The following is a 16,840-nucleotide window of genomic DNA, read 5'->3' as shown; positions in this document are numbered from 1 at the left end:
TAGTTTTCCCTTTGAGGCCATTCCCAATTGAGAACACGCTTGTTGCCTGCCTCCAAATATGCCCTTGCTGGGACTTCGGCTGAACTCTAGAATTCCGCTGGGCCTTTTCCGTAGCTGGCAGTAGCTCTAAACAGCAGGCCCTACTGCAGCCGGCTGCCTTTCCACACAGTTCCTTCGCATATTCTTCCACCTAACCTGGGAAGACGTTTGGCTGGCGTTTCCCCAAACTAACTGCTTCTCAAGCTGATTTCAGAGAGTAAGGGGATTTGCTCACCAACTATGCCCAGCCTGCTGGAAAGAAGCTCTGCTTTGAGACTATTAGGTGATCCTGTTTCTACTACATTCTTTCAGATCCTTAGAAATGAAGTCAGCAGGCATGGAGGGCAGGAGAAAGGATGGCTGTCACACGGCTTCCCCGAGAAGGAGAATTTCCTCACATTGTTAATTTCCCTGACAGCTCTGTGAGATAAAGCGACCTCATTGAACAGATACGGAAATGGAGGCTCATAGGTGGCAGAGCTGGTTCCTGTCACAGAGCTTGCTGAAGATGGAACCAGGCATCAACCCAGGGAGAGCGGCTCCTGGGTCCCGTCTTGAGCGTGCCGAAGGACGCACGCACGGCGCTGAAGGACGCACGCCGCTGAAGGACGCTGACGGCTGAAGGACGCTGCCGGGCCTTCTTGAGCTGCGAGGCCTTTCCTGACAGAACCCAGCAAGCCAGCTTTATTCCTCACTCTGAAGGCCCCGATTTATTGAATTTCCTTTAAAATTTGCCCAAATAAATCCAATATTCACCCTTTATTACACTTTTTCTTTCCATGTTCTCAGATACCTAAGCCAACCACAATATAAAATTATTAATGGGAAAATCCAAAAATAGAGGAGTCTTAAGTTTTACGTTGCAACACATTCTGAGAAGCATGACACCGTCTCAAGACATTTCACTTTGTCCCAGAAGGGGCACGAATTCTCTTTTGTCACATTGTATATGCAGCTCCCAGCAGTGACTTCTTGTCATGCTGACTGTAGGGTGTCCTGGTGTTTGGAGAAATCATAACGTCCGGGGTCCAAAAATCTTGGAATGTACTTTGGCAGGCAAGTGGGATTACTGTACCCACGATGTCTGTGCTCATTACAAAGTCTATGGACAGACTATGCATGGCGTGGCTTGCTCATTGAGACCTGAGGAATCTGGCCAAGAGATGGTTCATCTGACATAAAAGCTTGTGTATAGGCCTTATCCCTGGGCCCCATCAGTCAAAAGAAAGCTGACTCCCTGAAGAGTTGGTATCTAACTTCTACACAAACACACAATGACCCGCATATACCTACGGTCACACACATAAACACAAAGTCATAATAACAACAACACCAGTAATAATAATAATAAGAAGAAGAAGAAGAAGGAGAAGGAGAAGGAGAAGGAGAAGAAGAAGAAGAAGAAGAAGAAGAAGAAGAAGAAGAAGAAGAAGAAGAAGAAGAAGAAGAAGAAGAAGAAGAAGNGAGAAGGAGAAGGAGAAGGAGAAGAAGAAGAAGAAGAAGAAGAAGAAGAAGAAGAAGAAGAAGAAGAAGAAGAAGAAGAAGAAGAAGAAGAAGAAGTTAAACATCCTAATTTGGAGAGTACTGACTTGATACACTATTTAAAACTATTGTTATTATTTTGCAGAGAGGGTAGCCTTGGCTGGCCCAGAACTTGTTATGTCAGTTGGAATGGCTTTGATCTCACAGAAATCCACCTGCCTTTGCCTCTGGAGGATTGGGATTGAAGGCATGAACCACACCACACCCAACAAAAAATCTCATATTTTTGAAAGAAAAAAAAAAACTCGAAAATCATTCCAAAGAGTAAGCATTCAGTTTGCAAGAGGCCATGAAAGGAAGAACGGCGCAGCACTCTTAGCAGAGAGGGGTCCAGACAGGCTGTAGGCAAGGCCTGCATCATGCCGGCAGAAGACTGGCTCCTTCCTAACAGCCCCCTACTCCACTGGTGCTCGAGAGCTTTCTCAAACACAAGACAGGCATCTAGGTCTTCCCTGGGTTTGGGAGGACCAGAGTCTACCTCAGAGCTCACCCATTCAATCCCCCAAACAAAGACCTCCTAGATTTTCTGTTTAAAAACTTTTCAACATTAAGTAGGAAACTGCGTCCTGATAGAGAGAATTGGTACTGATCCTATTAGGACTTTGATGTTTCCCTCCTAATTGACTAGTAAAGCCAGTAATTAGCAGGTGAACGTGCTTGGAGCTCCTGAATCAACCCTCCAGGCCACGTCCGCTGTCGTCATTTATTCGCTATTTTTTTTTTTTTAGTTGAGTCGAGATAACACCTGAGCTTTGGCCTTGATGTCCACAGGTGAGGAAGTTCATTGATACAACAGTCTATTCCGTCTATTCGATATTTAACCTGTAAATATCCCAACCCTGCCCTGGGGAGTGGACCTGAGACTTCCCCTTAAGTCTCCACAGGCTTGTGGGATGAACACTACTGGAAGCTCACTACTCCAGGGACTGGCACACTGTGGTGGACGGGAGCAGGGGACACAGTGAGTGTGCCACAGTAGCACCAGAAAGCTGGAGAGGAACTGTAGCCCACACCCGGCACCATTTCTGTAGCGTCCTCATTGCTATTGAACAGGAGGAAGACAAGGACCTTTTCCATAAGGAAGACAGGTGGCAGAGGTCAGGCAACGATCTCTTACTCACAGGAATGACCACTGAGAGTCCATATCTGATCTGAAGTTCGTGGCCAAGGCTGCGTACAGGTGGACAGGTGGGCAGGGAGCAGAGCTTGTCGGTTAGGGACCTTTCGTGTCTGTCTGTGTCTATCGCTTCTACTTCCTAATCCCTCAGTAAGACTTTCAATTCTTCTAAGCCTCAGTGGCTTTTACACGTGATGGGGTGGAAAAGTCCTTATCAGTGGGAGGGCCCTAGAGGGGTTTAGATAACACAAGGAGTCATTTCCAAGTGCCAGAGCCAAGTAACTACCCAAAGGGTGCTAAGTTTTAAGATTAGTTTTGGCTGCTAGCATCCTCTACATCTTTTCCTTACTATTACTGCTCTCGTCACAGCGCCTCCTCAAGGTACACTGGAGTATGACAGCCTGCCCAGTGTCAGGATTTTGCAAAGGCATAGACTATTCGGTCTGTTCAGCCCGAGCCCTCTGTTACAGTCATTAATTTTTTTTTAGATACATAGTGCTCTATGAGAAGTCTGTTTTTCTTCACTTTCTACGGTTCAGAACTCAGGTTGCTACAAAAAAAATAATGCTATAATCAACACATGGTTTTCTTTGCTATTGTCTCTGGGTATCCAAGAAAAACTAAGCAAGATGTAATATTGCAGGACAATAAAATGAGATTTGTATTGTGGCTTCTCAACTATTTCCCTGGCTGTCAGAATCAATGATCCCGCCTCGATTATTACAGAATTTCCAAAGAGTGGCCGAATGGAGACAGGAAGGGAGCTAGGTGGCTGCCTGGACAATCAAACAAACAGATGCATACTAGCTACAGGGACAGTTTCTCAAAACGCATCTGTCTTGGTACCTCAAAATCAGCCCATTTCCCATAGGCATGAGTTTATCTTAAGCTTTTACTCATAAGCCTGTCTTCCATTGAGCTGAACGCAATCTGAGGTGCCTAGACTACTTTAAGAAGACTGAAGACTGAGCAGCCATTAGCTCCTGCTGCAATGTTTTAGTTTACTTCCTGAAGTAACAGAAACTTTTTTTTTTTTTGATCACTGCTTCCTCCACAAAATCAACTACACAACTACGTCCGACGATCAAGAAAAACCACAGCAACCAGGGAAAATCCTCCAGTGCAAAAGTCTCCCTCCAACCCCACGTCTCTTTGTTCCCCGAAGAGGAAAATCACAGGGCAGGACCCACGCCCACCGATCTCAAGTTGCTGGTTGTGGGTTGAAAAGTTCAGCGTGCTAGCTTCTGACCCCTTCAGCAGTCTTGTTGACTTTGGCCCCTCGGAGAGACTCTTGTTTATTTGTGCATAAAATGTCTTTGCAAAGAAGACCGCCTTTTGGGGTCTTTCCATTAAATCATTCTGGAGAAATGATAAGGGACTTTTGTCTTGTTTTTACTTCAGCCATTGGTCAAGGATGACTAGCCCCAGATATGCGCATTATTTCCTTTAAGCTAGCATTCATCATCGGAACACTATGTAGACCTCTCACCAGCTTAACTCTTTCCTACCCAGAGAGGGTTTTTTTGTTTTTGTTTTTTTTTTTTTTATAAAATCCTTCTTTTTGTCCCTGCCTAGGAGTTAGTCTTCCACACTGACATTTTTACTGAGGCAGCCATCGTGAAAACAGGTAGGGAGGGCAAGGCTTCTGGGAGGAATGTGTTAGAGGAAGAATGGAAGAGGAATTGGAGCGAGAGCAGAAGCATGGGGCTTACAATATCACAGCTGCCACTCATTGTGAGGACTTTGCATGAGGACGCTTCTCACAGTGGCCCTATTCGGCAGACACCTCATTTTCCGTTTTACAGACGTGGACAAGAGCACAGAGGGGTCGAGTAACTGGTTGAGACTGTCTGGCAGCTGAGCTCTAGTGCTTGGCCTATTGAACAGGTGGAGAGGTTGGTAGCGTTTGGATCTTAGGTTTCCTCCCAAGTCCTATGTGTTAAAGATTTAGTTCCCCACCGGGAACTCATGGGAGGCAGTGGAACCTTTAGAAGGTAGATGATTGAGGGTGTGCTTTAAAAGGGGGTTGTGAGACCCTGGCTCCCGCCTCCTTCCTGTTTGTTTCTCGGCTTACAGAGTAAGCCGCTTTGTTTTTCCGTGTGCATCTACCATGATGGGCTGCCTTGGCACGGGCCTCAATAAAAGTGGTGTGCCCATCCAATCGTGGAGGAAGCCCTCTTAAAGCTGGAAGCCTAAATGACTCTCTTTAGAAGCAAGTGATCTGTGCTACCATGATGGAAAGTTGACTCGGGGCGTAAGAACGCTTACCTCCTGGAACATGACACACACCAGCAAAAGCTGGAGAAAGGAAGAAATACCATTTGGGATGGGTCAGGTTAGCCGTTTGCTCTTGGTCATCAATCCTCTGGGCGTTTTTAACACTGGCATGATGCAACTGCTAAGTTGCCCTCTAACACTCTGAAGCTGAAGCTACCTGGCTGCAGCTTGGTTTTGAGTGACTCAGGTCCACACCCTTCATTGGTGGCCCAGACAGAAATCCTTCCTCGATACGCAGATACCTAGCAACAGAAATTATTGGCATACTCATTTGGCTATTTTCTAGGAGACAGATGAAAAAAGAATGAGTAAGGGCCATGCACTGGGCATGCTGGAATGTTCCTACTGCCGACAGAGCCTGAGTCAGTTAGTCGGAAGTTACGTATTGGTTTTTATGGTCACGGAGGAGAGTAGTAAAAATCCCAATGAAAGAGAAAGTACTGAGAGCAGAAATTAGACCGCCCAATGCCACGCATTTCCTTTGAGTCCATAAGCTGGAAATTCCCTAGGGACTCCAAAGTTGCCCCTTTTGGTAATCAGTTCTGGGGCTGTGGGGGTGGCAGTCACTTGAATTGCTTTTCAAGTGTGTTCTAGGAGTACTTTTGCCAGTAAAGATAACAGGAATCCTACATGAACCCCTACTATAGTTGGGGTCTGAGACTCCCCCCAAAGACCCATGTGTTAAAGTCTTGGTGTCCAGCTTGGTGCTGCTAAGAGGTGGTGGCACCTTCAGAAAGTGGAGCCTGTGGGGAGGGGGTCACTGGAGGTGTGTCCTTGACGGGAATATTGGGACCTTAACCCTTTCCTGCTTCTTACCACAAGGAGAGAGGCTTTCTCTGTCATAGGCTCCTGCCATGGTGTGCTGGCCAAAGGTGACTATGTCAACCTCACAAGAATTGGAAGGTCTCAAATTGTGAGCCAGATCAAACTGCTCCTTAGAAGTTATTATCTTGGGTAGGTTGTCCCGTTGATGGAGAGCGAAGACAGACCCTCCCTTGTGTAGCCCACGTTCGGCAAACCCCATTCTTCTCCCCAAAGGGAAAAGAGCCCATCAGATCCCAAGGACTTTGCTGCTGCTTTTCTGGGCCCACTGATCCAGGGGGATGACTAGATAATGCATATATACACTCGCTCATCAAATATTTACTAAGCAGCACCTGTTCCCTGTTAGTCACCAAGAGGCAAACAGCAAAGGCAGGAGGAGGCTCTACCACACTGCCCGGAAGGGTGGGGTTAGATAAGGGCCCTAGAAACCAGAAGAGGCAGCGTGGACTTAGAACACCAAACCAGACAACCTGGCACGGCACTCATCTGACGGGCAGAAACTAGATCATGGAGTGAGCAGCTCTGCCCGGCCTCACGAGAATTCAAAGCCATCAAAGGCGGCTGTCTTAGACACGGGAGATAAGGACAAGGATGCCAAGAAGTAGCTTGCTCTTGGGACGGTAGCGCCGGGGTGGGATAAGAGGTGTGGGGAGGAGGGGGGCGTTGCCAAGAGCCCGCAGGCAGCTAGCTACCTTGCAGTCGCAGCCAATGGGAGTGCCACATTCTTCACACGTGTTGGCGTAGAGCTCTTCGAAGCAGGCCACGCAGTGCGGGTTCTCCTCCCTCAAGATGTACTTCTTGCCGTACAGCGACTCGTTGCAGTGGTGGCAGTCAAAGCGGTCAGTCATGTTGACACCCAGCTCTACAGCAACCTGCGACCAAAGGAGAAAACCCAGACTTTAGCTTCAGGAACACTCCACGCTCCCTGTCTAGGAGAACAAGGCGACAGGCAGACTTTCAATGCTCATCCTTTTCAGTAAAGCCCTTTTTAGCTGGGGGAGTTTGGGGCTTGAAGGCGCCCCATGCATTAGGGCGGCCATTCCTGACTGGCTCTGAACGTCGGATTTCAGAAAAGGTAGCAGGGCCCCCACTTCACCCTTGCTACGTGGAAGCTTCCAGCGCGTGACCCTGCCTCACCTCTCTGCCCTCAGAATAGAAAGGCAGGAGCAGAAACAATATGTCTATCTCTATAAAAAGATTTTCCATGCGCTCTGCTTTATGATTCATAAATTTGAGTAGGAAGAAAGCATGGCAGCACAAGGCAAGGGTATCTGATAGGAAAATCTGTAGTCAGAGGCCAGGAGAGTATTGACCTTGACCTGAGCCTGCTTTGGGAAATACAGTGTAGATGAGAAACTGCCAACTTCCTTTAGAGAATCATTCTCCCTCCTTCAGCTGTCCAGGTACAGAGAAAGCAGGATAAAGAGGAAGGCTTGACTCCAAGAACAGGGATTAGCGCACAGTTGGGAATGCAATGACCACATTCGGTGACTTTCCAGGAGACACCTCAAGCCTTGCAAAGGGGGAACAAGAATGTGTCTCCATGCCAGACACGTTGCATTCTTCCAGGATGAGTATACAGTGTCGAGAGAAAGAGATGTTCTGTAGCGTGGAGAGGAGGAAATGACTGATGTTCACCTCCCCACCTTAAGCCACCATACCTAAAGATCCTGTTAGGACGATTCTGGATACAGAAAGCCCACATCTGAGAATAATGGCATGGACCAAGGCCTCTGGCACATTGAAATTTTAGACTTGATCTTTTTTTTTCCCCCCCAGGAGATTTTTCATAATTGGCAATAACTAGTATGTTAACAAATGAAAAGTTTTATCAGTCATTCCCAGGCACACCAGCTAGTTTTGTGACTAAGCAGTATTTCACAAACGCTAAGCAAACCCAACTCAATGTTCCAGTCACTTCAAGTCATTCAAGGGTGAACTTCCAGAATTTGGCTCTCTGATGCAAATACAGTATTGCTGTCTGGTTTATGATTACAGTAAATGTGATTGCAGATATTAATTTGACACCTTGTGTACACGAGGTTGCAGCGACGACAAGCATTTGTTATTGGCTTATGTCTGTGTTTATAGAATACTTTGCTTCCGAGAGTACAAAACACACAGCTGGATACATGTGGCAAGATCCTTCCTTCTAAACCGCTCTTCCCAGAGTTAAAGACAACTGTCTGGACATTCCCATGATAGCATCCCAAGAGGAGGTCCTTGAGCCCTTGAGTAATGACTGAAATATGACATAGGAATAGCATTTTTGCTTAGGCTATCTGGGTTGTAGCAACTATGCTGGCAGAGGATCCCATGCTTTCCCGTAAGTCTTCAGTCAGTGACCTTGCAAATGCCTGTTCACTTATTTCATCCCCGGGGGGGGGGGGTCGGCCTTCCAACATATATGGTTTTCCATTAAACGTTGCCATTTAGCAGCGGAGTGAGATCACTGTCTCTTCTGTCCACACAATCAGAAGGACAATGGGGGAGTGAACTAACTGTGAATCAGGGGATTTTGAAAGCTGGAAAACACTCCCCAAATCATCTAAAACAACGACCTCATTTTAGGGATGGAAAAACTGTCATTCAGAAATGAGGCTGGATGAGGAGTCTCGCAGGCTCTCCCAAGAGCTACCTAACTGAGAAAGTGAACCGATCTTAATGGGAAAGGTGGCACCATGTTTAGATAAGCACCAGCCTTCTGGAAAAAAAAAAGGTTATCTCCTAAGGTATGCAGCTATCTGCATAAATCCCACGTCAGTATCTGATACCAGGGAGGGGTACGTGCTTCTCCCTCTGGTTATGATGCAAGTGTTTTCCACCTCATCTGATTCTATAGGTCAAGTATGGAGAGAGAAAAAAAGAAACTAAGGGTGTAACCTCTGAGAATCAACAGGGATTCTACGACTGTCCAAAGTATAAAGCCGTCTAATACCAAATATCACCATTGTTGAACCCAAGTCTCCAGCAGGGATGCAGCAGCAGCTGTATTCTGCTCTGGAGGTCTAACAGGGATGATGCATTTGGCCCCATTTCCATGGAATCTTTTCTCATAATGGTTGAATCCATCCTGCCTTGTTCCTTCTATTTTCTAAGAGGTCACTCTGCCTTAACCAATTAGTGTAAAGCATAAAATGAGCACGTTAGGAACTACTATCATTAGTTCAGAAGATAGCAAGACATACATCAGTGAAGTTCACTCTTAAAAATTAATTTTTGGCTGGGCGGTGGTGGTGCATGCCTTTAATCTCAGCACTCGGGAGGCAAAGGCAGGCGGATCTCTGGGAGTTCGAGGCCAGCCTGGTCTATAAGAGCTACTTCCGGGACAGGCTCCAAAGCTACAGAGAAACCCTTTCTCGAAAAAAAATTAATTTTCGTTTTTCAAGATAAGCTTTCTCGGTGTAATAGCCAATAAGCCATCTTATGTCATGCTTCATGAGGATGTACATCCATAGCGTTATACTAGAAATTGTTATAATTTTTCATTTTTAAAACCTACAAAATGCCTGGTTGTTCATTCATTCACTCAAAAATGATTGAATAAGGGCTGGAGAAATGGCTCAGTGGTTAAGAGCACTGCCTGCTCTTCCAAAGGTCCTGAGTTCAATTCCCAGCAACCACATGGTGGCTCACAACCATCTGTAATGGGGTCTGGTGCCCTCTTCTGGCCAGCAGGCATACATGCAGACAGAATATTGTATACATAATAAATAAATAAATATTTTAAAAAAATGGTTGAATAAGCTGGGATTATTTACTGGATGTCAGACCAAGGATTGGGGCTACAAAGACGAGAGAGGGATGGGCAGTATAGAAGAAAGCCCTCACGTCAGCTTCCAGAACTCCAGGCTGGGAGCTCAGTGGAGACCCACAGTCTTTAGCGATTTAACCTCCAGGAGTACCGAGCTGGCTTGCTGGAGGGGAAGCGCTTGTGTTGAGAAGGGTGGTCAGGTCATGCTGCAGGCAAGGGCACAGAAGGCCACACCACAGTCTAAAAAACACTGCTGGACGTGCACACACCAGGAAGACGAAACAGAAGCAGATGGGATGGGAAGGGGGAGATGCCTACTTCGCCAACTTCGGTATTCCCTGTAGGCAGCGGGATTTTACAGTTTCCCCAAATCTGCACAGCGCTGAGGAGAGAATGTTTACTGCACAAAAGTGACTTTACCATGTAAAACTGGGGGAGACAAAACACCAGCAATGCCTCCTAAGAACGATGCCGCGCTGTCAGAGCCAAGTTTTTGTTTGTTGAGCTCCCCCACCCACCCTCCACCTAGTGGGAAGACTCAAACCCAGGGATTTGCATATGTTGGCTGAGGACTCTACCACTGATCCATATCCCTGCCCTTTTCATTCCAGTTCAGAATAGCCTTTCCAAACGTACATGTAGATGGTGGTTTGAATAAGAATGGCCCCCAAAGGCTCACATACTTGAGTGCTTAGTCACCAAGGAGTAGGACTCTTTGAAAGAATTAGAAGGACTAGGAGGTGTGGCCTTTTTTGGAGAAAATGTTCACTGGGGGTAGGCATTGAGGTTTCAAAAGCTCATGCCAGGCCCAGACTCTCTCTCTCTCTGCGGGATCAAGATGTAGAACTCTTAGGTACTTCTCTAATACCATATCTGCCAGCAAGGCGCCATGCTCACTGTCAGGGTATAGTAATGGACCAAGCCCTCAGTTAAATGCTTTCTTTTGTAAGAACTGCCGTGTCTCTTCACAGCAGTAGACTAGTGGTTAAGACAGGGAGTTTCTCACTCAGCTGAGGACAGTCCATTTGCCATTTCTGAACTCTTCTCTCTTTCAGCAGGCTATGTATATAATTCCTGCCCATTACCTGTTGCATAGGAATGCTGGGAGGATTAAGTAAGGGCATGCAGAGAGACACCTGAATGTGAGGTATAACTGCTGACTGAATCAAATCTAAATTACAGGGTGCCAGGGTTCTCAACCTTCCCAGGATGAGATCATCCTCTGATGTCATTCCCCTCCAGCTGCGAGGAACCAGGGTATTTGAAGAAGCTGGATTTTAGGGCGCAGACAGGAGGCCAAACTCAGCTACCTCTACTGGGAGAAGCATGGATCGGGTACAGTTCGTGGAGGGCGTGGGGGGGGGCGGTCTGCACTGGGGACAAGGGTTTTGACCTCTGTGTCTGCCCTCAGCCAGCTTCCTGGCTCTTGCAGAATAAAGGTTCAGAGGTCAATGGAGCAAGGATGCCCAGGGCTCAGCTACTACAAAAACTGACAAAGCCTGCATGAGCCAACAGGCTTGCATTTGCGGTTCTGTTTCTACTTTTTCAGACAGGGGAGTGTCAGAACTACAAAGAGGAAAGAGAGAGCCCTGCAAATCCGGGAGAAAGAAAAAGGAGGGAGGGAGTGGTGAGGGAGAGGAGGAAGGGCAAGAGGCAGAGGAGTAGCCAGAGAGATCCTCTCTTGCTTTTCTGCTTAATTGAGAAGGGTTTCCAAGGCGGGGGCTAGGATGCTATAAAGCCTGTTTTTGGCCTGCTGGCCCAGGTCTTTGAGTTTCAGGCCAATCCTTGTGAAATAAGGTAGGCCACCATACAAGGCTAGAGTTGGCGAGAGTCCCCAAGAGTCAATACTTCTCAATACTTCTTTTCTCTGTTTATTTTCACGCCCCCCCCCACGGGCCCATTCAAATCCCAAGGGATGCCAACCATGTTTCATGTATATTAACCTTACTGCTTGTGGCTTTCCTCATGTAGCCATATCTAAAGTGAAACCTGTGACCCTTCTGTAGACACACACACACACACACACACACACACACACAACACGTGTAGAAGCAACTGCAATCAGCCAGTTTGAGGCACAGTTGATATGCCTTCCTTCATTCTTTCTTGTGTTCACTCACGAAGGTACAGTACAGGGTCTTGCTGGGCAAGCCAGACTGACCTTAAATATATATTCCTCATGCCTGTGACTCTAGAAAGCTGGGATTGCAGGCTGCGGCTACTAGATCTGGCTCTTATCATGCTTTAATTGTTACCACAGATTTAGGTAGGAAATCTCAGTGCTAAGAAGCAATTCAGCACAGTTCGCTAATAAAAAAAAATACAAAGTTGGTCAGTTAGCTGTGAGTGCTTTGTAGGGATGGATGCAGTATTGGACAGGGAGCATTGGACAACATGGAGACCTTTTCAGCAGGGAGCACACGCAGGGCCTTTGTAAATAAGTGTAGAACAGATGAGAAAATTGAATAGCTGGGCAAATTAACCAACTGTCTTAGCTAGAGAGTTTGCTCAGTGGTTAAGAGCTCTTGCTGCTTTTGCAGAGGACCCGGGTTTGATTTCCAGCACCCACATGGAATCTCACAATTGTCTGTAATTCCAGCCCCGGGAGATCTGATGCCCTCTTCTGACCTTCTTGGGCATCGGGCATGGATGCGGTGCACAAACATACATCTGGCTAAAATGCTCATGGGCATAAAATAAATAATGGGCAAAGGTCAAGAGTGCAAAGGTAGAAAATGGTTTTCTATGTATAATCTACCCAAAAGTCACTGTGGTTTGGCATCTGACAGCATTAAGATCTCCAAGTCTTTATGTTTTCTCTTCAACACCATTTTCATCCCTCCTTCCAGACAATTTGCTGCTTCCACAGGAGGGAGAACTTTCTTGTGGTGTTTGGACTCTGAATGCAGCCAATACACAGCTGCAGAGTTCAGGTTACCACCTGACCTGAGTAGGTCAAGAAGCAAAAAGCCAGCCAGGAGACACTCCCAGGCCTTGAGAAAACTGGACAGATCCAGACGTAGGCTGCAGAGATTGGCAAAATCCCCCGATGGATGCTGTGTTTGTAATCAATAATATTCCACCTAAGCCCAGAGGCACGGGGCTCTTACACGGGCACCCAATGAGAGGACATCTGCTCTGGTGTGATTTGTCTTCCCTGGATGGCGACACTGATGGGCAAACTCAGCTCATTCAACACTGTGCTCTCTGGTCTAGGTTAGTCTAATCAAGCTGACTTAGTTTAAGTCGAGATTCTGGTAAAAGGGACGGGTATCCATTCTAATGATACCCGTGGGTCTAAATGTGTCTGAAAATAGAACAAGCTACCTAGAATTCACTTGAGATCAACCTCTGTATATCTGGATTGCAAACGCTTTAGATTACAAAGTGTATGTTTATTAATTCATTTAACCAGCCCCTCCTTGGATACCGCACCTAAGGGCAGACGGAAAGGTGAGTCACTGTGTGCCATATACACTAGGAACTCTTGAAAAATGAAAATGAAAACAAATCTTGCCTTGTCTCAGAGAATTTTAAGATATATTTTGTGTTTAGAAGGGATGCTGTCTTCTGAATGATCCCTGGATTATTCAGTAATGAAAGTCAATAAACGTCAAATTTCTGATCTGAAGCCCACCAATACAGAATAGCTATACTTTTGAAAAGAACTATGCTTCTGACATTTCCAATCCAGTGAAAAGAATGTACTGAGTAGCCGAGATGTCCCTGGACCGTGTTAGGCACCGAGGAGCTGAGAACAAAGACACTCTGCCAAACGGCCCCGGCCTGACTCGATGGCCAAGTCACTGTTTTAAGATCCCATCACAACAATCCATTCTCAAAACATGCCCATTCGGTCTCCACAAGACAGCCCGGTGAAGCCCGGAAGGGCAAGCTGCTTCAACTTCACAAGCCTTCCAGATGGCGGGAGATCCCACCCGATGGCTCTACCACTGCATTAGAGGGTGAGAACAAGAGGCTCATGCCGTCAGCTCTGCCCCCACAGAGTGAAAGCCAATCGTTCTCTCTCCGAGGTACAAATCCCTAGCAGCTTGGTCTTTATCTATCTGGCTTCTGAGTCCTAGCCCCAGCTCCTTAGGCAGACCTCCACTGCCTTTTCCTTTAGCCTCCCCCACTGCAGGAACAACTGCCCTCTTCCTCTGCACGGTAGCCCTTCTCTCTTGTGGTTCTGCCTCGGTGTTCCATACCAGGGCTCCATCAAGAGCGGCTGGCACACTTCCTTCCACTCATTCACCGACTGCCTAACTTCACTGGCTCCAAAGGTTGCAGCAAGCCTGGGTCTACGTGCTCTTTGACTGACAGTCTTGGTTGTACGACAAGCTGTATTTGCTGGCTCCAAAGATACTTCCCAGCATCCTAAATGCTGTAGCTTTGTGTTCAGATGCTCCTTAACTCATGGTTCTGGAGGCTCAGAAGCCTCACAGAGGATGGAGAGAGAGTGAGGTCACAGACTGATGAGCAGAGACTGAAAGAGATGGGTACCACTGTCCCTCCCGAGGGTGGGCCTTCTGCTCATTAGGACCCCTCTCTTATATTCTTTTGCTTTTATTTTTTACATAGCGTGTATGTGTCTGTATGCGTGTGTGTAGGTACCCATGGTAGACAGGAAAAGGTGTAGGATCCAAGTTCCAAGGAGTTATGAGTTGCGTGTCAAACTCAGATCCTCTCTAAGTACTCTTTCTTTTTTTTTTTTTTTTTTTTTTTTTTTTGGATTTTCGAGACAGGGTTTCTCTGTAGCTTTTTGGTTCCTGTCCTGGAACTAGCTCTTGTAGACCAGGCTGGCCTCGAACTCACAGAGATCCGCCTGCCTCTGCCTCCCGAGTGCTGGGTTAAAGGCATACGCCACCACCGCCCGGCTCTCTAAGTACTAACTGCTGAACCATCTTTCTAACCCTTAGACTCCACTCCCTGCCTCCCAACATTTACCCAAGGGTAATCAAGATTTTAACATGAATCTTAGGAAAAAGTCATATCCACACTACAGCTGTTCACAAATGGGGAAGCCGCTGTGTGCTGGTCTAACTGAGAATGATCATTGTAGACTCGTATGTCTGAGTGCTTGGTCACCAGGGAGTGGAATTCTCTGAAAAAATTAGAAGGATTAGAAGGTTTTGTCTTGTTGGAGGAAGTATATCACTAAGGGTAGGTTTGGAGGTTTCAAAAGCCCACGCCAGGCCTAGACTCTCTTTCTACCTGCTACCTGCAGCTCATGATGGAGAACTCTCAGCTGCTTCTCCAGCATCAGTCTGCCTGTGTGCTGCCTTGCTCCCCGGCCTTGATGAGCGTGAACTACTCCTCTGAAACTGTAAGCCAGTCCTCAGGTAAATACTTTCTTTTATAAGAGCTGCCTTGGTCATGGTGTCTCTTCTCAGTCATAGAACAGTGACTCAGACATGGTGTGTCAGATGCTAGGTACCAAGCCCTCCATGCAGAACAGGGGTAGAAGCCAGACCTGTTGGCCTCCTGAACTCTTTTTTTTTTCTATTATGTCCTGTTGGGCATTTCTCTCTACAGTTAAAATATTGATCAGTATTGAAGGCATTTAACAATCTTAGGTCAAAACATACAGCACAGGGCCTCAAGAAAATATTGATACAGTGTGGCCCAATACAGAGTAGAGGCCAGAACTCAGCTGTCAAGCCCTCTAGAGGTAGCTCTCGGGGCCACCATCTACAGGCTGGGAAACTTTGGACAGCAAAGTTATTTTAATCATTCTGTTTCAGTTTCTTTCTCTGTAAACAAGAGGCTATAAACTCTACACATCCTTTGCATAAAATGTGCATAATACAATGAACATATACACAAATACATGTGTATATGTTTATGTATGTATATGTGTGTATATGTATATATGTGTATATATAGTGAGAGATAGGTAAGATAGATAGATAGATAGATAGATAGATAGATAGATAGATAGATAGATAGATCAACCTCACCAGGAAAGCTCCCTTGTTATCGAATTCTATGGGAGGAAACTGAGGAACCAATAGATTTTGTGGCTTAGGCAAGGCCATGTGGGCTGAGAGGTCCCAGTGCTAACTCTGGCATCTTGGTTCTGTTCCAGGTGCATCTATCTGCCAGTCAAACCTTCTACACCCATCCATGTTGTATCTGTGAGGCTGGAAAGCAAAGAGGCAGAACAACAACAACAACAAAAAAGCCAGAACAGGGGCCGTCAATGCTTATATGCTATTCTGTTAAAAACTAGGAGAGAGCTGAATCTGAAAAAAGAGTGAGAAAAACAGGCGTTTTAAAGTTTGGTTCTATTGACCTTTAGTTATTGGGTTGAGAATTCATAGACTCTAAGATTTCGGGCAAATTTTTCTTTGTGGGGGTGATTGAGGGGAAGGTCCTAGATCACCGTAGCTGCAGGATGTCTAGGTCACTCCTGCAATTGCAACACTTTGCAGGCTGAGGCAGGAGGACAGGCACCAGTTTGAGGTCACCAGGGATGGCATGGTAAATTCCAGGCTTTCCTGGCTACAGAGGGAGGCTTTATCTCAAGCAACAAGAACAATACACACACACACACACACACACACACACACACACACACACACACACACACCACAAGCAACCTTTCTCTACTACATTACTGCAAAATATCCATATAAGCAGGGTAACAGCACATGAGACACATTCAGAGTGGTGTTTTAAAGACACTCTCTTGACCATAAGCCCAAACTGTAGCTCATTACTTCCAAAATGCGTGTAAGAAAGGGCATGCCACAAGTAGGTTCTGCCGAAGACAGCGGTATATTCCATAAAATGCCTATTTCGTTGAGTTCCAGAGACGCACCCGAAAACTATGGTGGAGCAAACACGGCTAATTCTTCTTTTAAAACCAGAAAGGGCATTGAAGAGTTTCTTTCCACAAGACATCAGAGAGACTGCAATCTATCGGTTAGAATTCTTTTCATTTACAAGTATTACTTTCTTCTTAACCCTATGGCTCAGGTTTTAATTTTGTGGATGAGTCAAGATGTGTGGTCACAGGCAAACTCCCACTTCTTCCCAAGGGAAATGCCTGGACATCCACGTGTTGACCAGCCTGTCACCTCCCTTACACAGACTGACTTCACAGACCAGTTCCACTTCATCCCCAGAGGGTCGCCGGTAGGCGGTTCACCGTCTCCCACCACCTGGCGGCGACCCACCCCTCTAGGGCTGCAGCTCGTCCTCTGGGACACCAATGGTCTCTTCCCCACCATTCCCAAGTTAAGCTCTCCTATGCTCGGATCCCTAGCACTCATGGATCTGGT

At 46.5% G+C, this 16,840-nt stretch overlaps 1 protein-coding gene across 2 annotated transcripts in view; it reads right to left on the bottom strand.

Annotated features, from left to right (window-relative positions):
* Nucleotides 1-16,840, bottom strand: part of Fhl2 (four and a half LIM domains 2) — a 66,463-nt gene that overhangs the window by 17,320 nt on the left and 32,303 nt on the right. For both annotated transcript variants that reach the window (XM_050134771.1, XM_050134772.1), the window contains exon 2: nt 6,493-6,672. In XM_050134771.1, the coding sequence (XP_049990728.1) occupies nt 6,493-6,672 (180 nt within the window). The remainder of the gene's footprint in view (nt 1-6,492; nt 6,673-16,840) is intronic.

Source organism: Alexandromys fortis, unplaced genomic scaffold (assembly GCF_014885135.2).
Source record: "Alexandromys fortis isolate MF-2015 unplaced genomic scaffold, M_Fortis_MF-2015_v1.1 scaffold_20, whole genome shotgun sequence".
NCBI lineage: Eukaryota > Metazoa > Chordata > Mammalia > Rodentia > Cricetidae > Alexandromys > Alexandromys fortis.
The sequence above is the reverse complement of the archived record's forward strand: the minus strand, read 5'-3'. Positions and strand labels throughout refer to the sequence as shown.